This window comes from Coregonus clupeaformis, chromosome 15 (assembly GCF_020615455.1).
Source record: "Coregonus clupeaformis isolate EN_2021a chromosome 15, ASM2061545v1, whole genome shotgun sequence".
Classification (NCBI taxonomy): Eukaryota; Metazoa; Chordata; class Actinopteri; order Salmoniformes; family Salmonidae; genus Coregonus; species Coregonus clupeaformis.
In genome coordinates this window covers 10,288,653-10,315,943 of record NC_059206.1, presented here as the reverse complement: position 1 = coordinate 10,315,943, position 27,291 = coordinate 10,288,653, and the positions used below count along the sequence as shown (strand labels likewise).

Below are 27,291 nucleotides of genomic sequence, written 5' to 3'. Positions count from 1 at the left end.
TTCACCTCTTTTGCCATTTTCTCTGTACCTCTGTCTCTTTTATCTTTTGTATCTTTTATCAGTTTTTGTCCTTCATTTTCAAACAGCTTAAGAACACCCAGCTCTCTTTGTCTCTTTTCTTTACGTTGCTCTCCTTTTTTCCCCTTCTTTTGATCTGCCTTATACGTGGATACAAGCACTTGCATTATCTTGATGACGTCTGGGTTGAGAGTCCCTTCCACCGGCCATGGTTGTTCAATGTCAGGCCAACATTTATTCCATTTTTCAGATAACCTTGCAATACCATTAACTAGAGGATTGCTATTCTGTACTACATTAAGAGGAGTAATTCATTTTGTAGTTTTGATGTCCTTTTTCCCCATTGTAACGACTCTTTTATATGTTTCCCTCTTTTTTGTTTTTTTTTAATTAATTAAAATTAATTAATTAATTTATTTATTTTATTTATTTTATTTTACCAAATTATTGATTAGTGGCAATCTTACCACATCCGATCAGGAAAAGTAAAGGAAAGTAGTCAACTTCAGAGCAATCCAAAAAGGAAAGACCTGTAATCCAGCAACACTACAGCACTCACAAACCAATTGCTTAATAATCACCCAATTACCTTAATTTTACAGAATAATGTCAGTGCTGGATTTCCAACACAACTCTAATCAAAACAAGTCATTCACAAAAACTCTAATGTGCAATTATCAATTACATCAATTCATCAGTCTGTTGCCAAGTTCCTGCGAAATGGTCACAACATGAAATATTCTATGCATACACAATGTATCTATTATATCCTGTAAGGGAGAGTGGTTTTGTGGATAAGAACAGTACTGGCCTTAATTGGACTTGATTGTTGTCGCTTGATGTACTCGTCAGCAGCTCCTCTCTCTCTCTCTGTCTCCTCCTTCTCGTCTCTCACATGACAGAAGAACAAAGGAACAGACAACAATTTAGTATTTTATGCATACTTATGTTCACATTCACGCTAAGAAATAAGCAAACAGCTTAACTCAGGAATATTATAAATAGCGCAATAACATTTTATTTTATTTATTTATTTAATTATTATTATTTTTTAATCCATCAACATATCTCTCATTCATCAACTCAACCGATGTCAACCAAACAGTTCCACAGCCAAGCAACAGTTAATTCAACAAACAGAACATTCGTGCAAGTCTCCCCCTCCCTCTTTGTCTGCTCTGAGACTGCGTCTGCCAGCAGTTCAGTGTAGGCAGTGGAGTGGCACATTTGTTCTACGTAACTCTAAACTCATAAAATCCCACGCATGCGTAGTTCAGTCACCAATGCGATTTCAGAGTGAACAGAGCTCTCCCAAGCAGCTCTCTCCCAGCTAAACAACATGAATCGACAGACCCGCTAGTCGCGTCGTTCTCTCCCCCATAGACAAACAGCTAACACTTAACAAAACTCACTAACAAGCACAGAACATAGAACACATCTCTACTTTAGAGTTTCTTAATCTTCACTTATACGTAATCTCCAGATTTATAGTTATGTTGTTATCAATTACAAAGACATCACTATATACTCTTAAAAACTCCTCCCTGTAGGCACATTATTTGTTAATAGTTAATAAACGTTCTCTTTTATACGAGACTCATAAGATTTTTAACCTTAACTTCAGGGGCTCATATTTCCTTACAAAAACTAAAATCCCTGTTCTCAACCAAAACATATATATATATGTATATATCTCTAACATAAATCTTATCCTAACATGAGTCGACACACAGCTGGAACACATCAGAGACCTCTCCATGTACACACATGCATCGGCTCTCCTTCACACATGCACACACACACAGGCTCTGTTCCTCTCACACACACAGTTCAAGAGGAATGCATCCGTTCATACAATACACTAAGCATGCTACCGTCGCTCCTTATTCCTCTTGTTCCTTCTAAATTTCTGCTACCTCGAGTTGTAGACATTCAATGAGAGGTTACTTCGGACATATAATTCGTCAACCATATTCCGAGAGGTAACATACAATTGAATATATCTTTCTACAATCCCCAGTTCCCTCTTGAGCGGGAGTCACTTCGTAGCCCATGAATGGAACGCTGAGAAAAGAAAAGATGCAAGACGCCCCAATACCTCGTTGCCATTCTGTTGTGTCTGAAAATATGCTGCTAATTATGCTGTGATGATAAGAAGTCCGCTGACACTGTACTTTGATTATAAAGGTTTATTTATATCAAAGGGTTACAGCGTCGATTTACAGATATCTGCAGATATCTGGAGAACAGCCGGACCCGATCTGTAATATGCTATTCTCCCAGTCCTTTGTTCAAGACATGGTATTTATATCCTATGTGACATAATATGGCGTGATTTTAATAAACCAATCCCTGGCTTTCCACATATCTCCCCATATCCTCTAGTCCAAGAAGCCTATGTAGTAATGCTTTCCAGATGTTTCCGCAAGCAGAGCCAAGTTCCTCTAACACACTTTTTGCAAACGTCAGCAAAGTCATAGACACTACAGACACTACAAGATGCTGTCAAGAAACACTGGCATGTTCTATATGTTGTATCATCGGACCCAGCTTTGCCAGCTGAATTTAAGAATCCACTACTTATTGTATATAGGAGAGGTCACAATTTACGAGATAAATTGGTCCATGCCAACTGCCAGCCACAAAAGAAAATGAGACATGCTCTTTTACGCCCTCTTCCGAATTGTAGCTATAAATGCAGAGGCTGCGCACAGTGCAACATTATGATGAAGTGTGAATATTCCTGCCACCCACATACAGGAAAACGGTTCCAAATAAATGACAGTATTATGTGTTCCACCACCCCATGTTATCGACATGATTAAATGTCCATGTGGGCTGTGTTATGTAGGTAAAACCTCTCGTTCTCTCAAACAGAGAATTAGTTAACAAAAGTTCAATCAGGAGAAACGACAGGGATTATCCAGTCGCAGTACACGTGCCGTCATCATTGCTTTGCACAAAAAGGGCTTCACAGGCAAGGATATTGCTGCTAGTAAGATTGCACCTAAATCGACCATTTATCGGATCATCAAGAACTTCAAGGAGAGCGGTTCAATTGTTGTGAAGAAGGTGTCAGGGCACCCAAGAAAGTCCAGCAAGCGCCAATGCCGTCTCCTAAAGTTGATTCAGCTGCGGGATCGGGGCACCACCAGTGCAGAACTTGCTCAGAAATGCCAGCAGGCAGGTGTGAGTGCATCTGCACGCACAGTGAGGCGAAGACTTTTGGAGGATGGCCTGGTGTCAAGAAGGGCAGCAAAGAAGCCACTTCTCTCCAGGAAAACATCAGGGACAGACTGATATTCTGCAAAAGGTACAGGGATTGGACTGCTGAGGACTGGGGTAAAGTCATTTTCTCTGATGAATCCCTTTTCCGATTGTTTGGGGCATCCGGAAAACTTGTCCGGAGAAGACAAGGTGAGCGCTACCATCAGTCCTGTGTCATGCCAACAGTAAAGCATCCTGAGACCATTCATGTGTGGGGTTGCTTCTCAGCCAAGGGAGTGGGCTCACTCACAATTTTGCCTAAGAACACAGCCATGAATAAAGAAGGGTACCAACACATCCTCAGAGAGCAACTTCTCCCAACCATCCAAGAACAGTTTGGTGACGACCAATGCCTTTTCCAGCATGATGGAGCACCTTGCCATAAGGCAAAAGTGATAACTAAGTGGCTCGGGGAACAAAACATCGACATTTTGGGTCCATGGCCAGGAAACTCCCCAGACCTTAATCCCATTGAGAATTTGTGGTCGATCCTCAAGAGGCGGGTGGACAAACAAAAACCCACAAACTCCAAGCATTGATTATGAAAGAATGGGCTGCCATCTGTCAGGATGTGGCCCAGAAGTTAATTGACAGTATGCCAGGGCGGATTGCAGAGGTCTTGAAAAAGAAGGGTCAACACTGCAAATATTGACTCTTTGCATAAACTTAATGCAATTGTCAATAAAAGCCTTTGACACTTATGGAATGCTTGTAATTATACTTCAGTATACCATAGTAACATCTGACAAAAATATCTCATAACACTGAAGCAGCGAACTTTGTGAAGACCAATACTTGTGTCATTCTCAAAACTTTTGACCAAGACTGTATGTTATGTTGTAAATGTGAACATGAATTAATGCCACCATTTCAGATTACGTTTTTCTTGGGCTGTACCCAATTATTTATGAAAACTTGCTTGATGGGTCGATGTCCTCATTGTGGTTTTACAGACGTGTTTAATACGTTTTATGTACAAACTGTATTAGAATATTAATGAAATGCACATTGTTATATTTGGTAACACTTATTTTCCCTCGAATCCAATCCCATTCGATACATTGAACGGATGTGCGTGGAGCTATGTCTACGTAAGGGTGCTATTTATTTATTTTAACTCACAAAAGCTCTGACGAAGGCCTTGACGCCGATACGTAAAGCTTAATAAAGAGCAGTGATACTAGCAAGAGCAGTGTACAGGTTTCTTCTTTTTTTTCTCATCTTATTCAACTGTTACCATGCACCTGCAACAAAGATAGCTCAGGTGTGCGAGTGCCTTTTCAACTGATGCATTTATGAAAACATTGTAAGCCCTTTCTAAGGCATTCACTTTTCTAAATTTCAGTACGAAGATGAAATGCCGCTGAGGTACTCCATGCTCTTTGAAAACACCATCTACATCGAAACATTCTTCTTTTGCTTTGTTGTAGTGTATGGAATACTACATTTACCCATTTGGGTCACTGTAAGTACTTCTTCTTAATGTATGCAGTTTCATATGTTTTATTAATGATGAAAACAGTTGCTTCGAGAAGGGGAAATGTATTTGACTGAATTTCTGAGTTTATTTCTGGTGGCTCTGATAGGAAATACATACTTGAGCTGATTTATTCTACTCTTTCTTCTTTTTGTGATACAGCTGTATGAGAAACTGCACAAGGGTAAAGTTGAACCACAGCCCACTGATCACATGACTGAAGACTTTGAAATGAACGAGACCAATTCCAAAAATGTGAACTTCTCAAAGTGATCCAGTGCTGATGTGTTCATCCAGTGCGGATGAATTATGAGATGAATTATTTTTTCACAGCCACATAGGCATTTTTCCATTGGAAGATTGGTTCTATAATATTTCAAGCATTATTACATTTTTTATTGATTAAAAATGGAAGCAACGTTTTTGTCTTTTCTTTTGTAGTTGTCACATGCACAGGATACCGTAGGTTTAAAACAGTACAGTGAAATGCTTAACTTGCGAGCTCTACATGATGCAATGGGTTGAATTAATAATGAAATAAGCATGAATCATATGTAGCCACATCTCTTGCTCCGTACACCACATCATATAACGGTCCTTTCATCGTTTCAGGGCGGTACTACAATGAATGGCAGGGACTGGGAACCAATCCACGTTCAATTTGCTGGACACTGCAACCAATCACCGTTCACGATCTATCCGGAAGTTGTATGCACAGATAACCCTACACACGAGCACAAACACCAACGACGGACGTGAGGGACGATTCATTTTAGTATTAGTAATCCATTAAAATATACACATTTTATACAATTCCTACGTGGGTATGGCGGAGCAGGTAACGAAAACCATAGGTAAACTCTCAGTGGGTAAGTAGATAACATGACTAGCTCGTGTTATTAGCTAGCTAATTTACAATCATTGTAGCTATTGAAATCATGCGATGTGTTGCATCAGACCGGTGTTGCTAGCTAGCTTTCATAGCACCAATGATGACATTTAAATAAATCATTGCATAGCACAAGCTTATCTTGACTGTCTAGTTAGCTAAAACAAGCTAGCTAAGTTTACTACGCATCGGTGTGAGCTCTGTGCTTTTGTTTTGTTTTAGGGCTTTTTTCATTTCTGTCAATCCTGTAGCTAAGCATATGGTAAAATGTCTGTGTCACGCTCCAGTTATCTAGCCGACGACCTTATCTTGCCTAACTAGCATAATCACTGTCATGCCATCAGATCTCCAACTTTTGGGTGGGGTGAAATAGGCTACATAGTGGGGTGGGGTGTCGAATACGGGAGTTTTCATCATGAATGACCATGAACATGTCAAACTAGGTTTAGCTAGCTGAAATAACATACATTCAAAATCAAGTGTTGAGTGCTTTCACTTTTTCCAGGTGAGCTGTATGTGTCTGACAAAGCGGGAGATGACCAGGATGGTGATGGAACAACGCAGAAGCCTTTCAAGACCTCATTGAGGGTAAGAAGAATCTGTTTTTGTGTACCCCTATTTCTGTTTCATTACGACGCCATCCAACAGAACTGATACGTCTAGGCGTTTTTGAATCAATCACAGTTAAGTTAATTGCTATAACAACAACTATTTGATTTCAAAGGCTTTGACATTTGCTGGAAAGGAGCCATTCCCAACCATCTATGTGGACTCTCAGAAGGAAGGAGAGGTACGTAGTTACAAGCAATGAAAACTAAGTCGTTTGGTTTCACTTTCATTTGGGTTCACTTTCAGATTTTGTTTCCCCCTATTATTCTAGCGGTGGGCAGTGATCTCCAAGACGCAGATGAAAAATGTGAAGAAGTTATTTGCTAGAGAGCAGATGAAGAGCGACTCTATAGACAAAAAGGAGGTGCGTGGGAGAGGCGGCAGTGTGGGGAAATAGTCAGAGGCTGCTGCGGCATCCCGAATGGAACCCTATTCCCTATATAGTGCACTACCTCTGGTCAAAAGTAGTGCACTATATAGGGGATAGGATGCCATTTGGGATGCTACCATTTTATAATTATTCACGCAATATCGTCTTGGGCAATAAATAGTTGTGGCTATCAGTGCAATATATTCACAGGCAGCAGTAGCCTATGTAAGCTGCAATTTATGTAAGTTTTTTTCAACTTTGATTTAAAGGCAGAGGATTCTGAGAGACGAGAGAAGAACCTGGAAGAAGCTAAGAAAATCACCATTGAGAATGACTCAAGCCTTCCAGAGCCCAAAACGGTCAGATCCACTATATTCTCTTTAGTCAAACTCATCTTTTGTATGTTTTGTACTGTTTAAAAACAACTCCTCATCTTTGGAAATAAGAATATCATTTTTGTCTTCCTTTGTGTTGAAATATTGAAATTGAATCAACCCTTTCCCAACAGGTTAAAGTCTATCAGCTGGAGCCTCTCCGGGGGGAGAGAGTGAAGGTGTTTGGCTGGGTGCACCGAATGAGAAAACAAGGTGAGGATTGCAGAACGTTTGGTTAATGTGTGTCTGACCCGCCAGTTGTCAGCATGCCACAACACTGTAACTAGTTTATAACATGCAAGTTGTTTTTTTAACAGTTTACGCTCATGATTCCAATGCATGATACAATCAAAACCACCCTCCGGGTTTCCTATTTACTTTACATGATGCACCGCAGCAGGGATCATCAACTAGATTCAGCTGCGGGAGGATTTTTTTCTTGAGCGAATGGTCGGGGCCGGAACATAATTACAAATAATTTGTAGACTGCAAATTGAACGCAAGAATCCCAAACAGATATAATATTTTACTAAATATTTAAAACCTTGCTTACATTTGGATACAGTCACGTCTCTATTATGCGTGCGAATACTTAGAAACAGATTTCCAAAATTAATCACTTGGAGCTGATTTCCTGGTGTTTTTTACAGGCTTATATGTCCAACAATGAAAATCCCCCCACCCCGAAAACTAACTTGGGGGGCCAAATAAAACCACTGGTCCATCAGTTAGGGAACCCTGCACAACATACTTATTTTGAGTGCTTTGTGGGCAACTGGATGAGAAGAGAGGGGCTTCATGGCTCATAGTGTGTTTATTGTTAGCATTATTTAGTATTTATTTTACCAGGGAAGTTGACTGAGAACACATTCTCATTCTCTTGCTAGGAAAGAACCTGCTGTTCATTGTGCTGAGAGATGGAACTGGTTTCCTGCAGTGTGTTCTCAACAATAAATTGGTACTTCTTTATTTTTTAGTATTTAAAACACATTTATTCTATTTTTATTTATTTATGGTCCCTCTATTTAAAAAAAATAATGTTTTTTTTAATACTTTTTTTTGTTGTCACCACTATAGTGTCAGTGCTATAATGCCCTGGTGCTGTCCACTGAAAGCACAGTGGCTCTGTATGGGACAGTGAAGCAAGTACCCGAGGGAAAGCAGGTACAGATTCTTCAATTACTTACATACTTTAATTGCCCAGATTAAACTGTGATATTTTCCCTCAAACCTTATTTTTAGACCAGGAATAGGCCCAATCTGGTTCTGGGAAAACTGTCCCTTTAACTATTAATTTAATTAATGTATTAGATTGTTTGTTATTTTATTATTAGAGCTATGACTGACTAGGATGTTCTCTCCCCTCCTCTCTCATCTCGTCCTTTCCTCTCTTCCTCCTCTTTCTCCAGGCCCCAGGTGGTCATGAGCTGCACTGTGACTTCTGGGAGCTGGTGGGTCTGGCCCCGGCTGGAGGAGCTGACAACCTGCTGAACGAGGAGTCTGATGTGGACGTTCAGCTCAACAACAGACACATGATGATCCGTGGGGAGAACGTGTCCAAGATCCTCCGGATCCGCTCCACTGTCACACAGTGCTTCAGGGATCACTTCTTCAACCGCGGATACCATGAGGTACAGTAAGAGCGGATACACTGTACAAACGTCCTCTGTTTGAGCTCTTTGAAGCATAAAACCACAAAAATAAATTGAACACATTAATAAAACATAGAATAGTAATATACAGATGCAGTCGAATATATTTGTCACATTTTACATTTAAATTTTTAGTCATTTAGCAGACGTTCTTATCCAGAGCGACTTACATGAGCAATTAGGGTTAAGTGCTTTGCTTAAGGGCTCATCGAGACTTTTTTATTTTATGTGGTACGACTATAGTCGTATAAAAACTGGAAGGAAACATGATAAGCTTTGAATCTTGAATTGTTGTATATTTTCACCCTTTTTCCATGTATGTCTACGCTTCTGTCTAAATCTCTGTTTTTTTGTATTTGGTTCTTCCACAGATCACCCCACCCACCCTGGTGCAGACCCAGGTGGAGGGAGGTTCCACCCTGTTCAACCTGAACTACTTTGGGGAGGAGGCGTTCCTGACCCAGTCCTCTCAGCTCTACCTGGAGACCTGCATCCCTGCCCTGGGAGACACCTTCTGTATCGCACAGTCCTACCGCGCTGAGCAGTCCCGCACCCGCAGGCATCTGTCTGAGTGAGTAGTGGAATTGCTGTTGTTTTCCCTTCCTGTTTTCAAATAGCAAAAACATTACCTTAGGAAATCCTCTATTTGTATTTAACTTTTATTGATACGGGTTAGTTTCACTGACATAAAACCTATTTTTCAAGAGACACTTTCTAGTGTTTAACATAACTACATAGTATAGGGCCCTCTGCCTCTATGTGAGTACCTACAGAGGGAGGGAACATAACCTATGTGCCCTCCCTCCCTCTATAGGTACACTCATATAGAGGCAGAGTGCCCTATTAACCTATGTGTCCTCCCTCTATAGGGACACTCATATAGAGGCAGAGTGCCCTATTAACCTATGTGCCCTCCCTCTAGGTACACTCATATAGAGGCAGAGTGCCCTATTAACCTATGTGCCCTACCTCCCTCTGTAGGTACACTCATATAGAGGCAGAGTGCCCTATTAACCTATGTGCCCTCCCTCCCTCTGTAGGTACACTCATATAGAGGCAGAGTGCCCTATTAACCTATGTGCCCTCCCTCCCTCTGTAGGTACACTCATATAGAGGCAGAGTGCCCTATTAACCTATGTGCCCTCCCTCTGTAGGGACACTCATATAGAGGCAGAGTGCCCTATTAACCTATGTGCCCTCCCTCTGTAGGTACACTCATATAGAGGCAGAGTGCCCTATTAACCTATGTGCCCTCCCTCCCTCTGTAGGGACACTCATATAGAGGCAGAGTGCCCTATTAACCTATGTGCCCTCCCTCTGTAGGGACACTCATATAGAGGCAGAGTGCCCTATTAACCTATGTGCCCTCCCTCCCTCTGTAGGTACACTCATATAGAGGCAGAGTGCCCTATTAACCTATGTGCCCTACCTCCCTCTGTAGGGACACTCATATAGAGGCAGAGTGCCCTATTAACCTATGTGCCCTCCCTCTGTAGGGACACTCATATAGAGGCAGAGTGCCCTATTAACCTATGTGCCCTCCCTCCCTCTGTAGGTACACTCATATAGAGGCAGAGTGCCCTATTAACCTATGTGCCCTACCTCCCTCTGTAGGTACACTCATATAGAGGCAGAGTGCCCTATTAACCTATGTGCCCTCCCTCCCTCTGTAGGTACACTCATATAGAGGCAGAGTGCCCTATTAACCTATGTGCCCTCCCTCTGTAGGTACACTCATATAGAGGCAGAGTGCCCTATTAACCTATGTGCCCTCCCTCTGTAGGGACACTCATATAGAGGCAGAGTGCCCTATTAACCTATGTGCCCTCCCTCCCTCTGTAGGGACACTCATATAGAGGCAGAGTGCCCTATTAACCTATGTGCCCTCCCTCCCTCTGTAGGTACACTCATATAGAGGCAGAGTGCCCTATTAACCTATGTGCCCTCCCTCTGTAGGGACACTCATATAGAGGCAGAGTGCCCTATTAACCTATGTGCCCTCCCTCCCTCTGTAGGGACACTCATATAGAGGCAGAGTGCCCTATTAACCTATGTGCCCTCCCTCCCTCTGTAGGTACACTCATAAGAGGCAGAGTGCCCTATTAACCTATGTGCCCTCCCTCTGTAGGGACACTCATATAGAGGCAGAGTGCCCTATTAACCTATGTGCCCTCCCTCCCTCTGTAGGTACACTCATATAGAGGCAGAGTGCCCTATTAACCTATGTGCCCTCCCTCTGTAGGTACACTCATATAGAGGCAGAGTGCCCTATTAACCTATGTGCCCTCCCTCTGTAGGGACACTCATATAGAGGCAGAGTGCCCTATTAACCTATGTGCCCTCCCTCCCTCTGTAGGGACACTCATATAGAGGCAGAGTGCCCTATTAACCTATGTGCCCTCCCTCTGTAGGGACACTCATATAGAGGCAGAGTGCCCTATTAACCTATGTGCCCTCCCTCCCTCTGTAGGGACACTCATATAGAGGCAGAGTGCCCTATTAACCTATGTGCCCTCCCTCTGTAGGGACACTCATATAGAGGCAGAGTGCCCTATTAACCTATGTGCCCTCCCTCTGTAGGGACACTCATATAGAGGCAGAGTGCCCTATTAACCTATGTGCCCTCCCTCTGTAGGGACACTCATATAGAGGCAGAGTGCCCTATTAACCTATGTGCCCTCCCTCTGTAGGTACACTCATATAGAGGCAGAGTGCCCTATTAACCTATGTGCCCTCCCTCTGTAGGTACACTCATATAGAGGCAGAGTGCCCTATTAACCTATGTGCCCTCCCTCTGTAGGGACACTCATATAGAGGCAGAGTGCCCTATTAACCTATGTGCCCTCCCTCTATAGGGACACTCATATAGAGGCAGAGTGCCCTATTAACCTATGTGCCCTCCTTCCCTCTGTAGGGACACTCATATAGAGGCAGAGTGCCCTATTAACCTATGTGCCCTCCCTCTGTAGGGACACTCATATAGAGGCAGAGTGCCCTATTAACCTATGTGCCCTCCCTCCCTCTGTAGGTACACTCATATAGAGGCAGAGTGCCCTATTAACCTATGTGCCCTCCCTCTATAGGGACACTCATATAGAGGCAGAGTGCCCTATTAACCTATGTGCCCTCCCTCTGTAGGGACACTCATATAGAGGCAGAGTGCCCTATTAACCTATGTGCCCTCCCTCTGTAGGTACACTCATATAGAGGCAGAGTGCCCTATTAACCTATGTGCCCTACCTCTGTAGGTACACTCATATAGAGGCAGAGTGCCCTATTAACCTATGTGCCCTCCCTCTGTAGGGACACTCATATAGAGGCAGAGTGCCCTATTAACCTATGTGCCCTCCCTCTGTAGGGACACTCATAAAGAGGCAGAGTGCCCTATTAACCTATGTGCCCTCCCTCTGTAGGGACACTCATATAGAGGCAGAGTGCCCTATTAACCTATGTGCCCTCCCTCTGTAGGGACACTCATATAGAGGCAGAGTGCCCTATTAACCTATGTGCCCTCCCTCTGTAGGTACACTCATATAGAGGCAGAGTGCCCTATTAACCTATGTGCCCTCCCTCCCTCTGTAGGTACACTCATATAGAGGCAGAGTGCCCTATTAACCTATGTGCCCTCCCTCTGTAGGGACACTCATATAGAGGCAGAGTGCCCTATTAACCCATGTGCCCTCCCTCTGTAGGTACACTCATATAGAGGCAGAGTGCCCTATTAACCTATGTGCCCTCCCTCCCTCTGTAGGGACACTCATATAGAGGCAGAGTGCCCTATTAACCTATGTGCCCTCCCTCTGTAGGGACACTCATATAGAGGCAGAGTGCCCTATTAACCTATGTGCCCTCCCTCTATAGGGACACTCATATAGAGGCAGAGTGCCCTATTAACCTATGTGCCCTCCCTCCCTCTGTAGGGACACTCATATAGAGGCAGAGTGCCCTATTAACCTATGTGCCCTCCCTCTGTAGGGACACTCATATAGAGGCAGAGTGCCCTATTAACCTATGTGCCCTCCCTCTGTAGGGACACTCATATAGAGGCAGAGTGCCCTATTAACCTATGTGCCCTCCCTCTGTAGGGACACTCATATAGAGGCAGAGTGCCCTATTAACCTATGTGCCCTACCTCTGTAGGTACACTCATATAGAGGCAGAGTGCCCTATTAACCTATGTGCCCTCCCTCCCTCTGTAGGGACACTCATATAGAGGCAGAGTGCCCTATTAACCTATGTGCCCTCCCTCTGTAGGGACACTCATATAGAGGCAGAGTGCCCTATTAACCTATGTGCCCTCCCTCCCTCTGTAGGTACACTCATATAGAGGCAGAGTGCCCTATTAACCTATGTGCCCTCCCTCCCTCTGTAGGGACACTCATATAGAGGCAGAGTGCCCTATTAACCTATGTGCCCTCCCTCTGTAGGGACACTCATATAGAGGCAGAATGCCCTATTAACCTATGTGCCCTCCCTCCCTCTGTAGGGACACTCATATAGAGGCAGAGTGCCCTATTAACCTATGTGCCCTCCCTCTGTAGGGACACTCATATAGAGGCAGAGTGCCCTATTAACCTATGTGCCCTCCCTCTGTAGGGACACTCATATAGAGGCAGAGTGCCCTATTAACCTATGTGCCCTCCCCTCCCTCTGTAGGGACACTCATATAGAGGCAGAGTGCCCTATTAACCTATGTGCCCTCCCTCCCTCTGTAGGTACACTCATATAGAGGCAGAGTGCCCTATTAACCTATGTGCCCTCCCTCCCTCTGTAGGTACACTCATATAGAGGCAGAGTGCCCTATTAACCTATGTGCCCTACCTCCCTCTGTAGGGACACTCATATAGAGGCAGAGTGCCCTATTAACCTATGTGCCCTCCCTCTGTAGGTACACTCATATAGAGGCAGAGTGCCCTATTAACCTATGTGCCCTCCCTCTGTAGGTACACTCATATAGAGGCAGAGTGCCCTATTAACCTATGTGCCCTCCCTCTGTAGGTACACTCATATAGAGGCAGAGTGCCCTATTAACCTATGTGTCCTCCCTCTGTAGGTACACTCATATAGAGGCAGAGTGCCCTATTAACCTATATGCCCTCCCTCTGTAGGGACACTCATATAGAGGCAGAGTGCCCTATTAACCTATGTGCCCTCCCTCCCTCTGTAGGGACACTCATATAGAGGCAGAGTGCCCTATTAACCTATGTGCCCTCCCTCTGTAGGGACACTCATATAGAGGCAGAGTGCCCTATTAACCTATGTGCCCTCCCTCCCTCTAGGTACACTCATATAGAGGCAGAGTGCCCTATTAACCTATGTGCCCTCCCTCTAGGTACACTCATATAGAGGCAGAGTGCCCTATTAACCTATGTGCCCTCCCTCTGTAGGTACACTCATATAGAGGCAGAGTGCCCTATTAACCTATGTGCCCTCCCTCTGTAGGTACACTCATATAGAGGCAGAGTGCCCTATTAACCTATGTGCCCTCCCTCTGTAGGTACACTCATATAGAGGCAGAGTGCCCTATTAACCTATGTGCTCTCCCTCTGTAGGTACACTCATATAGAGGCAGAGTGCCCTATTAACCTATGTGCCCTCCCTCTGTAGGGACACTCATATAGAGGCAGAGTGCCCTATTAACCTATGTGCCCTCCCTCTGTAGGTACACTCATATAGAGGCAGAGTGCCCCTTCATGACCTATGAAGACCTACTGAGCAGGCTGGAGGACCTGGTGTGTGATGTGGTGGACAGAGTCCTGGAGTCTCCTGCTGCTCCTCTCCTCTACCAAGTCAACCCTGTACGTCTGATGTTTCATTGGCAGCTATTAGTTCTCACTATGTCTGTCTGGCCGTCTCACTTGCACGCTCTATCTGTATGTTTCTCTCTCTCTCTCTGTATCTCCCTCTTTCCCTGTCTCTCTGTATTTCTCTCTCTCTCCCTCTCGCTCTCTGTATCTCCCTCTCTCTCTGTATCTCTCTCTCGCTCTCTGTATCTCCCTCTCTCTCTGTATCTCTCTCTCTCTCTGTATCTCTCTCTCTCTCTCTTGTATCTCTCTCTCTCTCTCTCTCTGTATCTCCCTCTTTCCCTGTCTCTCTGTATTTCTCTCTCTCCCTCTCGCTCTCTGTATCTCCCTCTCGCTCTCTGTATCTCCCTCTCTCTCTGTATCTCCCTCTCTCTCTATAATGTTTCCTATTTGAGATTCAAGTTTCCTTGACCTTTTTTGAGCTCATTCAAAATACCTCCTTCAAATCCTTGTTTTGTGGTGAAAGGCTAAACATGAGGATAACACAGTACTAATGTGGCCTGTCACTTTCCTCTCCACCCACCCCAGGACTTCAAGCCCCCCAAGAGGCCCTTCAAGAGGATGAACTACTCTGATGCCATCATCTGGCTCAAGGAGCATGACATCAAAAAGGACGATGGGACCTACTATGAGTTTGGAGAGGTACATTTGACTATGAATAAATGCCATTTGATAAATGGTTTAGGGTCGACATATACCGCAGTCAATTATAATCACTCCATCTAATCACTATCTCCCTCAGAAATAATATTTGGATAGTGTCGATCTGGACTACATATTACTTTCAATGGAGAATCTCTATTGAACATGCTAGTCCATAACTTAATCTGTGTCCAGAAAACTGACATAAAGAGAAAAAAGGAATGTTTAAAACAAATTAAATCACATTTTATTGGTCACATACACGTGTTTAGCAGATGTTATAGCGGGTGTAGCGAAATGCTTGTGATTCTAGCTCTGACAGTGCAGTAATATCTAACAAGTAACATCTAACAATTTCACAACAAATCAAATTAAAACAATTCAAATTTTATTTGCCACATGTGCCGAATACAACATGTGTAGACATTACCGTGAAATGCTTACTTACAGCCCTTAACCAACAATGCATTTATTTCTTTATAAAAAAGTAAAATAAAACAACAACAACAACAAAAAAGTGTTGAGAAAAAAAGAGCAGAAGTAAAATAAAATAACAGTAGGGAGGCTGTATATACAGGGGGGAGAACAAGTATTTGATACACTGCCGATTTTGCAGGTTTTCCTACTTACAAAGCATGTAGAGGTTTGTAATTTTTATCATAGGTACACTTCAACTGTGAGAGACGGAATCTAAAACAAAGATCCAGAAAATCACATTGTATGATTTTTAAGTAATTCATTTGCAATTTATTGCATGACATAAGTATTTGATACATCAGAAAAGCAGAACTTAATATTTGGTACAGAAACCTTTGTTTGCAATTACAGAGATCATACGTTTCCTGTAGGTCTTGACCAGGTTTGCACACACTGTAGTAGGGATTTTGGCCCACTCCTCCATACAGACCTTCTCCAGATCCTTCAGGTTTCGGGGCTGTCGCTGGGCAATACGGACTTTCAGCTCCCTCCAAAGATTTTCTATTGGGTTCAGGTCTGGAGACTGGCTAGGCCACTCCAGGACCTTGAGATGCTTCTTACAGAGCCACTCCTTAGTTGCCCTGGCTGTGTGTTTTGGGTCGTTGTCATGCTGGAAGACCCAGCCACGACCCATCTTCAATGCTCTTACTGAGGGAAGGAGGTTGTTGGCCAAGATCTCGCGATACATGGCCCCATCCATCCTCCCCTCAATACGGTGCAGTCGTCCTGTCCCCTTTGCAGAAAAGCATCCCCAAAGAATGATGTTTCCACCTCCATGCTTCACGTTGGGATGGTGTTCTTGGGGTTGTACTCATCCTTCTTCTTCCTCCAAACACGGCGAGTGGAGTTTAGACCAAAAAGCTCTATTTTTGTCTCATCAGACCACATGACCTTCTCCCATTCCTCATCTGGATCATCCAGATGGTCATTGGCAAACTTCAGACGGGCCTGGACATGCGCTGGCTTGAGCAGGGGGACCTTGCGTGCGCTGCAGGATTTTAATCCATGATGGCATAGTGTGTTACTAATGGTTTTCTTTGAGACTGTGGTCCCAGCTCTCTTCAGGTCATTGACCAGGTCCTGCCGTGTAGTTCTGGGCTGATCCCTCACCTTCCTCATGATCATTGATGCCCCACGAGGTGAGATCTTGTATGGAGCCCCAGACCGAGGGTGATTGACCGTCATCTTGAACTTATTCCATTTTCTAATAATTGCGTCAACAGTTGTTGCCTTCTCACCAAGCTGCTTGCCTATTGTCCTGTAGCCCATCCCAGCTTTGTGCAGGTCTACAATTTTATCCCTGATGTCCTTACACAGCTCTCTGGTCTTGGCCATTGTGGAGAGGTTGGAGTCTGTTTGATTGAGTGTGTGGACAGGTGTCTTTTATACAGGTAACGAGTTCAAACAGGTGCAGTTAATACAGGTAATGAGTGGGGAACAGGAGGGCTTCTTAAAGAAAAACTAACAGGTCTGTGAGAGCTGGAATTCTTACTGGTTGGTAGGTGATCAAATACTTATGTCATGCAATAAAATGCAAATTAATTACTTAAAAATCATACAATGTGATTTTCTGGATTTTTGTTTTAGATTCCGTCTCTCACAGTTGAAGTGTACCTATGATAAAAAGTACAGATCTCTACATGCTTTGTAAGTAGGAAAACCTGCAAAATCGGCAGTGTATCAAATACTTGTTCTCCCCACTGTATATACAGGGGGGGTACCGGTGCAGAGTCAATGTGCGGGGGCACCGGCTAGTTGAGGTAACATATACCCAATACACACAAATCTAAGTAAGGAATATAATTAAGAAAATATACATATATGGACGAGCGATGTCAGAGCAGCATGGACTAAGATACAGTAGAATATTCTAGAATACAGTATATACATATGAGATGAGTAGTGCAAGATATGTAAACATTATTAAAGTGACTAGTGTTCCATTTCTTAAAGTGGCCAGTGATTTCAATAGGCAGCAGCAGCCTCTAATGTGCTAGTGATGGCTATTTAACAGTCTGATGGCCTTGAGATAGAAGCTGTTTTTCATTCTCTCGGTCCCAGCTTTGATGCACCTGTACTGACCCCAACTTCTGGATGATAGCGGTGTGAACAGGCAGTGGCTCGGGTGGTTGATGTCCTTAATGATATTTTTGGCCTTCCTGTGACATCGGGTGCTGTAGGTGCCCTGGAGGGCGGGTAGTTTGCCCCCGGTAATGCCTCTGGAGAGCCCTGCGGTTGCGAGCGGTGCAGTTGCCGTACCAGGCGGTGATACAGCCCGACAGGATGCTCTCAATTGTGCATCTGTAAAAGTTTGTGAGGGTTTTAGGTGCAAAGCCAAATTTCTTCAGCCTCCTGAGGTTGAAGAGGCTCTGTTGCGCCTTCTTCACCACAATGTCTGTGTGGGTGGACCATTTCAGTTTGTCAGTGATGTGTACGCCGAGGAAGCTTTTCACCTACTCCATCGATGTATTGTTCAGTGGACCTTCTCTTTGTCCAGCTCCTGTTGTTATTGTGGATGTGTGTTATGAAACCCTTTTCCCTCCTGTGTTTCAGGACATCCCAGAGGCGCCAGAGAGGCTGATGACTGATGCCATCGGTGAGACCATCCTGCTGTGTCGCTTCCCTGCTGAGATCAAATCCTTCTACATGCAGCGCTGTCCTGAGGACCGACGCCTCACTGAGTCGGTGAGTCCCTGACCAGCAGAGAGCTTACATCACGGAAACCATGACCTGAAAAACCACACCTCAGAGAAGCCATCATGACCCTTACCAGGGCCTCATTCAAAAAAAAATTGAGTTCTGATCAGTTTAGTCTTTTAGATCATAATGAATAAGAATGTGGGGAGCTGATTCTGAGAGGCTTTTTGGATATTTTCCCTGAAAGACATCCTCATTGTAGTCCCCGATGCTCCTCTCCCCAGTGAAATACCTCATCCTCATTGTAGTCCCTGTTGCTCCTCTCCCCAGTGAAATACCTCATCCTCATTGTAGTCCCCGATGCTCCTCTCCCCAGTGAAATACCTCATCCTCATTGTAGTCCCCGATGCTCCTCTCCCCAGTGAAATACCTCATCCTCATTGTAGTCCCTGTTGCTCCTCTCCCCAGTGAAATACCTCATCCTCATTGTAGTCCCTGATGCTCCTCTCCCCAGTGAAATACCTCATCCTCATTGTAGTCCCTGATGCTCCTCTCCCCAGTGAAATACCTCATCCTCATTGTAGTCCCTGATGCTCCTCTCCCCAGTGAAATACCTCATCCTCATTGTAGTCCCTGATGCTCCTCTCCCCAGTGAAATACCTCATCCTCATTGTAGTCCCTGATGCTCCTCTCCCCAGTGAAATACCTCATCCTCATTGTAGTCCCTGATGCTCCTCTCCCCAGTGAAATACCTCATCCTCATTGTAGTCCCTGCTGCTCCTCTCCCCAGTGAAATACCTCATCCTCATTGTAGTCCCTGCTGCTCCTCTCCCCAGTGAAATACCTCCTCCTCATTGTAGTCCCTGCTGCTCCTCTCCCCAGTGAAATACCTCCTCCTCATTGTAGTCCCTGCTGCTCCTCTCCCCAGTGAAATACCTCCTCCTCATTGTAGTCCCTGCTGCTCCTCTCCCCAGGTGGATGTGCTGATGCCTAACGTTGGAGAGATCGTAGGAGGGTCTATGAGGATCTGGGATGCTGAGGAACTGCTGGAGGGATACAAGAGGGAAGGCATTGACCCAACCCCTTACTACTGGTACACGGACCAGGTATGTACATCTACCCAACCCTCTAATACTGGTACACGGACCAGGTATGTAGATCTACCCAACCCTCTAATACTGGTACACGGACCAGGTATGTAGATCTACCCAACCCTCTAATACTGGTACACGGACCAGGTATGTAGATCTACCCAACCCTCTAATACTGGTACACGGACCAGGTATGTACATCTACCCAACCCTCTAATACTGGTACACGGACCAGGTATGTACATCTACCCAACCCTCTAATACTGGTACACGGACCAGGTATGTACATCTACCCAACCCTCTAATACTGGTACACGGACCAGGTATGTAGATCTACCCAACCCTCTAATACTGGTACACGGACCAGGTATGTACATCTACCCAACCCTCTAATACTGGTACACGGACCAGGTATGTACATCTACCCAACCCTCTAATACTGGTACACGGACCAGGTATGTACATCTACCCAACCCTCTAATACTGGTACACGGACCAGGTATGTAGATCTACCCAACCCTCTAATACTGGTACACGGACCAGGTATGTAGATCTACCCAACCCTCTAATACTGGTACACGGACCAGGTATGTACATCTACCCAACCCTCTAATACTGGTACACGGACCAGGTATGTACATCTACCCAACCCTCTAATACTGGTACACGGACCAGGTATGTAGATCTACCCAACCCTCTAATACTGGTACACGGACCAGGTATGTAGATCTACCCAACCCTCTAATACTGGTACACGGACCAGGTATGTACATCTACCCAACCCCTACTACTGGTACACGGACCAGGTATGTAGATCTACCCAACCCTCTAATACTGGTACACGGACCAGGTATGTAGATCTACCCAACCCCCTACTACTGGTACACGGACCAGGTATGTAGATCTACCCAACCCTCTAATACTGGTACACGGACCAGGTATGTACATCTACCCAACCCTCTAATACTGGTACACGGACCAGGTATGTACATCTACCCAACCCTCTAATACTGGTACACGGACCAGGTATGTAGATCTACCCAACCCTCTAATACTGGTACACGGACCAGGTATGTAGATCTACCCAACCCCCTACTACTGGTACACGGACCAGGTATGTAGATCTACCCAACCCTCTAATACTGGTACACGGACCAGGTATGTACATCTACCCAACCCTCTAATACTGGTACACGGACCAGGTATGTACATCTACCCAACCCTCTAATACTGGTACACGGACCAGGTATGTAGATCTACCCAACCCTCTAATACTGGTACACGGACCAGGTATGTAGATCTACCCAACCCTCTAATACTGGTACACGGACCAGGTATGTAGATCTACCCAACCCTCTAATACTGGTACACTGACCAGGTATGTAGATCTACCCAACCCTCTAATACTGGTACACGGACCAGGTATGTAGATCTACCCAACCCTCTAATACTGGTACACGGACCAGGTATGTAGATCTACCCAACCCTCTAATACTGGTACACGGACCAGGTATGTAGATCTACCCAACCCTCTAATACTGGTACACGGACCAGGTATGTAGATCTACCCAACCCTCTAATACTGGTACACGGACCAGGTATGTAGATCTACCCAACCCTCTAATACTGGTACACGGACCAGGTATGTAGATCTACCCAACCCTCTAATACTGGTACACGGACCAGGTATGTAGATCTACCCAACCCTCTAATACTGGTACACGGACCAGGTATGTAGATCTACCCAACCCTCTAATACTGGTACACGGACCAGGTATGTAGATCTACCCAACCCTCTAATACTGGTACACGGACCAGGTATGTAGATCTACCCAACCCTCTAATACTGGTACACGGACCAGGTATGTAGATCTACCCAACCCTCTAATACTGGTACACGGACCAGGTATGTAGATCTACCCAACCCTCTAATACTGGTACACGGACCAGGTATGTAGATCTACCCAACCCTCTAATACTGGTACACGGACCAGGTATGTAGATCTACCCAACCCTCTAATACTGGTACACGGACCAGGTATGTAGATCTACCCAACCCTCTAATACTGGTACACGGACCAGGTATGTAGATCTACCCAACCCTCTAATACTGGTACACGGACCAGGTATGTAGATCTACCCAACCCTCTAATACTGGTACACGGACCAGGTATGTAGATCTACCCAACCCTCTAATACTGGTACACGGACCAGGTATGTAGATCTACCCAACCCTCTAATACTGGTACACGGACCAGGTATGTACATCTACCCAACCCTCTAATACTGGTACACGGACCAGGTATGTAGATCTACCCAACCCTCTAATACTGGTACACGGACCAGGTATGTAGATCTACCCAACCCTCTAATACTGGTACACGGACCAGGTATGTAGCATCTACCCAACCCTCTAATACTGGTATACTGACCAGGTATGTACATCTACCCAACCCTCTAATACTGGTACACGGACCAGGTATGTAGATCTACCCAACCCTCTAATACTGGTACACGGACCAGGTATGTAGATCTACCCAACCCTCTAATACTGGTACACGGACCAGGTATGTAGATCTACCCAACCCTCTAATACTGGTACACGGACCAGGTATGTAGATCTACCCAACCCTCTAATACTGGTACACGGACCAGGTATGTACATCTACCCAACCCCCTAATACTGGTACACGGACCAGGTATGTAGATCTACCCAACCCTCTAATACTGGTACACGGACCAGGTATGTAGATCTACCCAACCCTCTAATACTGGTACACGGACCAGGTATGTAGATCTGCCCAACCCTCTAATACTGGTACACGGACCAGGTATGTACATCTACCCAACCCCCTACTACTGGTACACGGACCAGGTATGTAGATCTACCCAACCCTCTAATACTGGTACACGGACCAGGTATGTAGATCTACCCAACCCTCTAATACTGGTACACGGACCAGGTATGTAGATCTACCCAACCCTCTAATACTGGTACACGGACCAGGTATGTAGATCTACCCAACCCTCTAATACTGGTACACGGACCAGGTATGTAGATCTACCCAACCCTCTAATACTGGTACACGGACCAGGTATGTACATCTACCCAACCCTCTAATACTGGTACACTTGGACCAGGTATGTAGATCTACCCAACCCTCTAATACTGGTACACGGACCAGGTATGTAGATCTACCCAACCCTCTAATACTGGTACACGGACCAGGTATGTAGATCTACCCAACCCCCTACTACTGGTACACGGACCAGGTATGTAGATCTACCCAACCCTCTAATACTGGTACACGGACCAGGTATGTAGATCTACCCAACCCTCTAATACTGGTACACGGACCAGGTATGTAGATCTACCCAACCCTCTAATACTGGTACACGGACCAGGTATGTAGATCTACCCAACCCTCTAATACTGGTACACGGACCAGGTATGTAGATCTACCCAACCCTCTAATACTGGTACACGGACCAGGTATGTACATCTACCCAACCCTCTAATACTGGTACACTGACCAGGTATGTAGATCTACCCAACCCTCTAATACTGGTACACGGACCAGGTATGTACATCTACCCAACCCTCTAATACTGGTACACGGACCAGGTATGTAGATCTACCCAACCCTCTAATACTGGTACACGGACCAGGTATGTAGATCTACCCAACCCTCTAATACTGGTACACGGACCAGGTATGTAGATCTACCCAACCCTCTAATACTGGTACACGGACCAGGTATGTAGATCTACCCAACCCTCTAATACTGGTACACGGACCAGGCATGTAGATCTACCCAACCCTCTAATACTGGTACACGGACCAGGTATGTAGATCTACCCAACCCTCTAATACTGGTACACGGACCAGGTATGTAGATCTACCCAACCCTCTAATACTGGTACACGGACCAGGTATGTACATCTACCCAACCCTCTAATACTGGTACACGGACCAGGTATGTAGATCTACCCAACCCTCTAATACTGGTACACGGACCAGGTATGTACATCTACCCAACCCTCTAATACTGGTACACGGACCAGGTATGTACATCTACCCAACCCTCTAATACTGGTACACTGACCAGGTATGTAGATCTACCCAACCCTCTAATACTGGTACACGGACCAGGTATGTACATCTACCCAACCCTCTAATACTGGTACACGGACCAGGTATGTAGATCTACCCAACCCTCTAATACTGGTACACGGACCAGGTATGTAGATCTACCCAACCCTCTAATACTGGTACACTGACCAGGTATGTACATCTACCCAACCCTCTAATACTGGTACACGGACCAGGTATGTAGATCTGTAGATCTTATTAATGTAAGCAATAATACACAAGGGGGCGTGCTTCATTGCGATTTTAGTATGGCTGCTGGGGTCATAGGTTGACACCCTAGCGTTTCCGGAACTAAGTGTTTTATGAAAAGAAATAGAGAATCTGTTAGTAGATTTTTTTTTATTTGTGTGTTGCCTTAATAATGCCAACGTTGTGTCTTCCAGAGGAAGTATGGGACCTGTCCCCATGGTGGCTATGGGCTGGGCCTGGAGAGGTTCCTGACCTGGCTGCTGAACAGACACCACATCAGAGACGTGTGCCTCTACCCCCGCTTCATCCAGCGCTGCCGACCCTAAACCACCAACTACCCACCCTGCCCCCTGCATTTCAAGAGACCAAGGCTGCACATCAAATGGCTACCTATTTCTGACCAGAGCGCTATCCCTGTATAACCAGAAGTAATCATCCTACTGCACTGCAAGGTGGCCAACATACGAGGCTTGAGAACTAAGATCACTTAATTACGTTCAGGAAACGACAGTAACAAATCTCTGCAAATGTAAGATTTGAAATGTGTTTTCAGTTGTGAAATTCATGCTGTTCAGCAAATACTATTTTGTCTGCCAATAAATGTATACTGTATGTGTGCTACAATGTCTGTCTGAAATGTTCTGTGGAGAGTGGGGACACGCATTCTGTTACATCTCTTGTATATTGTAACCAATTACTGATCCACAACTGTTGCAATAATCCTGTTAAACAAGGAAGTGAAAGACGAGGGTTAGAATAAGGCAGATATTTCCTTGAGTAACTTCCTTCTCTAGACTTCCTTGTGTTTTTGTACAGATACATTTCCTTGTACACCAAAGAAAATTGAATATGTATCGAAATCTCACTATGTACAGTACCAGTCAAGTTTGGACACACCTACTCATTCCAGGGTTTTTATTTATTTTTTATTATTTTCTACATTGTAGAATAATAGTGAAGACATCAAAACTATGAAATAACACATATGGAATCATGTAGTAACCAAAAAGGTGTTTAACAAATCAAAATATTTTATATTTGAGATTCTTCAAAGTAGCCACCCTTTGCCTTGATGACAGCTTTGCACACTCTTGGCATTCTCTCAACCAGCTTCATGAGGTAGTCACCTGGAATGCATTTCAATTAACAGGTGTCCCTTCTTAAAAGTTAATTTGTGGAATTTCTTTCCTTAATGTGTTTGAGCCAATCAGTTGTGTTGTGACAAGATAGGGGGGGTATACAGAAGATAGCCCTATTTGGTAAAAGACCAAGTCCATATTATGGTAAAAACAGCTCAAATAAGCAAAGAGAAACAACAGTCCATCATTACTTTAAGACATGAAGGTCAGTCAATCCGGACCCCCACACATTCCAGGTGACTACCTCATGAAGCTGGTTGAGAGAATGCCAAGAGTGTACAAAGCTGTCATCAAGGCAAAGGGTGGCTACTTTGAAGAATCTCAAATATAAAATATATTTTGATTTGTTTAACACTTTTTTGGTTACTACATGATTCCATATGTGTTATGTCATATTTTTGATGTCTTCACTATTATTCTACAATGTAGAAAATAGTAAAAATAAAGAAAAACCCTTGAATGAGTAGGTGTGTCCAAACTTTTGACTGCTAGTCAAAGGTTTGGTGGTTTATGGAACAAACACAACAGCACCAAATAACAGTGGTGTAAAGTACTTAAGTAAAAATACTTTAAAGTACTACTTAAGTAGTTTTGGGGGGTATCTATACTTTACTTTACTATTTATATTCTTGACAACTTTTACTTCACTACATTCCTAAAGAAAATATTGTACTTTTTACTCAATACATTTTTCCTGACAACTCAAAAGTACTCGTTAAATTGTAAAATTCACGCACTCATCAAGATAACATGTGGTCATCCCTACTGCCTATGGTCTGGCGGACTCACTAAACACAAATGCATCTTTTGTAAATAATGTCTGAGTGTAGGAGTGTAAAAACAAGAAAATGGCGCCGTCTGCTTTGCTTAATATAAGGAATTTGAAATTATTTATACTTTTGATACTTAAGTATATTTTAGCAATTACATGTACTTTTTGATACTTAAGTATATTTTAAACCAAATACTTTTAGACTTTTACTCAAGTACTATTTTACTGGGTGACTTTTACTTGAGTAACTTAATATTAAGGTATCTATACTTTTACTCAAGTATGACAATTGGGTACTTTTTCCACCACTGCCCAAAATTACGAGAACACCATGGGCTACTTACTGTCCGGCAAGGCTAGGGATGGGAGCGCACAGCTTTCTACGTGAGAGCTCGTCTTTCTTTTTCCCAACGCGGTTAAGCGAAACCACGCCCCGTTATTCAAAGAGGCGTTCTACAACACTGAGCGCTCTCCAAGTCCGGAAGTGAATATCACGTAGCGCGAAATTTCTGTCACTGATTGATAACATTTGCCCTTGTATTTCAAGATTGAAAAATATTTCAGTCACTGATTATTAACATTTGCCTAAATCCTTAATACATACATATTTTTTCTATGCCAGTGCTAACCACTCCCCTTGAGCATTTGGTCTTTTTAGCACATCCAAAGCTGATGAAGGGGAGTGCCCAATCTCAAATAGCCTTGACAATGTGTCTGTGGCTTTGGCCCCAACATCCCAATGTTTAAGTGCATCAGCCACAAAGAGATTGTGGTTGTGGACATCGGCGTCTGGACACACGCACCATGGCTGGATACATAGGAAGATGTGGGTCCTTGCTCCTAGAACAAACATTTGATTGTCTTCAGCTAAATCAAAGTTAGAGAACGATTAACCACAATGGGCAGGCTTGTATTTGTAAATAAACCATTCATTTATTTACATTTACGTCATTTAGCAGACGCTCTTATCCAGAGCGACTTACAGTTAGTGCATACATTATTCTTTTATTTTATTTTTTTATTTTTCATACTGGCCCCCCGTGGGAATCGAACCCACAACCCTGGCGTTGCAAACGCCATGCTCTACCAACTGAGCTTCACACACCTGCTCAGCCTCCCCTTTCCCGTGACACAGCGTATCAGAGTGATTCCCATTTTGGATGGACAGCAAGTGTTGTTTGATGTGCCACTAGAGATCCTGGTTCGAATCCAGGCTCTGTCGTAGTCGGCCGCGACCGGGAGACCCCATGGGGACGGCGCACAATTGGCCCAGCGTCGTCCAGGGTAGGGGAGGGAATGGCCGGCAGGGATGTAGCTCAGTTGGTAGAGCATGGCGTTTGCAACGCCAGGGTTGTGGGTTCAATTCCCACGGGGGGCCAGTATAAAAATGTATGCACTAACTGTAAGTCGCTCTGGATAAGAGCGTCTGCTAAATGACTAAAATGTAATGTAATGTAATGTTCCCTTGGTCCTCTGTAGCTCAATTGGTAGAGCATGGCGCTTGTAACGCCAGGGTAGTGGGTTCGATCCCCGGGACCACCCATACGTAAAAATGTATGCGCACATGACTGCAAGTCGCTTTGGCATATTAAATTAAATTGTCCGCAGTGGGGGATCTTGTGTTGGCACCTGTAACAAGCCTAAACAGAAGGTGTATTGTATTTATTATCTGAATGTCTAATGCCTTACATTTGCTCTATCCCACCAACTAAATGTCATTTTACCCACTTC

General features: G+C 44.3%; 1 protein-coding gene across 2 annotated transcripts; it reads left to right on the top strand.

The window, feature by feature from the left end:
- The first annotated feature begins 5,493 nt into the window (after window positions 1–5,493).
- LOC121581922 (asparagine--tRNA ligase, cytoplasmic-like) lies at window positions 5,494–24,267 on the top strand. 2 transcript variants are annotated; one of them, XM_045224975.1, is made up of 15 exons: window positions 5,494–5,616; window positions 6,157–6,239; window positions 6,376–6,441; window positions 6,532–6,624; window positions 6,900–6,989; window positions 7,139–7,217; window positions 7,892–7,962; window positions 8,082–8,168; window positions 8,414–8,635; window positions 9,028–9,227; window positions 14,319–14,454; window positions 14,989–15,102; window positions 18,133–18,264; window positions 19,191–19,322; window positions 23,844–24,267. In XM_045224975.1, the coding sequence occupies exons 1-15, from the start codon at window positions 5,589–5,591 to the stop codon at window positions 23,973–23,975; spliced, it is 1,665 nt and encodes a 554-aa protein (XP_045080910.1). In that variant the 5' UTR covers window positions 5,494–5,588; the 3' UTR covers window positions 23,976–24,267. The 2 variants fall into 2 exon arrangements, with proteins under 2 accessions (XP_045080910.1, XP_045080909.1); XM_045224974.1 differs by having other exon boundaries at window positions 5,494–5,631.
- The last annotated feature ends 3,024 nt before the right edge of the window (window positions 24,268–27,291 follow it).

Bases quoted from the DNA above. Each gene is read 5' to 3' on its own strand.
- LOC121581922 (XM_045224974.1), top strand. From the start codon at position 5,589: ATGGCGGAGCAGGTAACGAAAACCATAGGTAAACTCTCAGTGG. The intron at 6,442-6,531 runs GTACGTAGTTAC...CTATTATTCTAG, and splicing joins ACTCTCAGAAGGAAGGAGAG to CGGTGGGCAGTGATCTCCAA. The intron at 6,990-7,138 runs GTCAGATCCACT...CTTTCCCAACAG, and splicing joins GCCTTCCAGAGCCCAAAACG to GTTAAAGTCTATCAGCTGGA.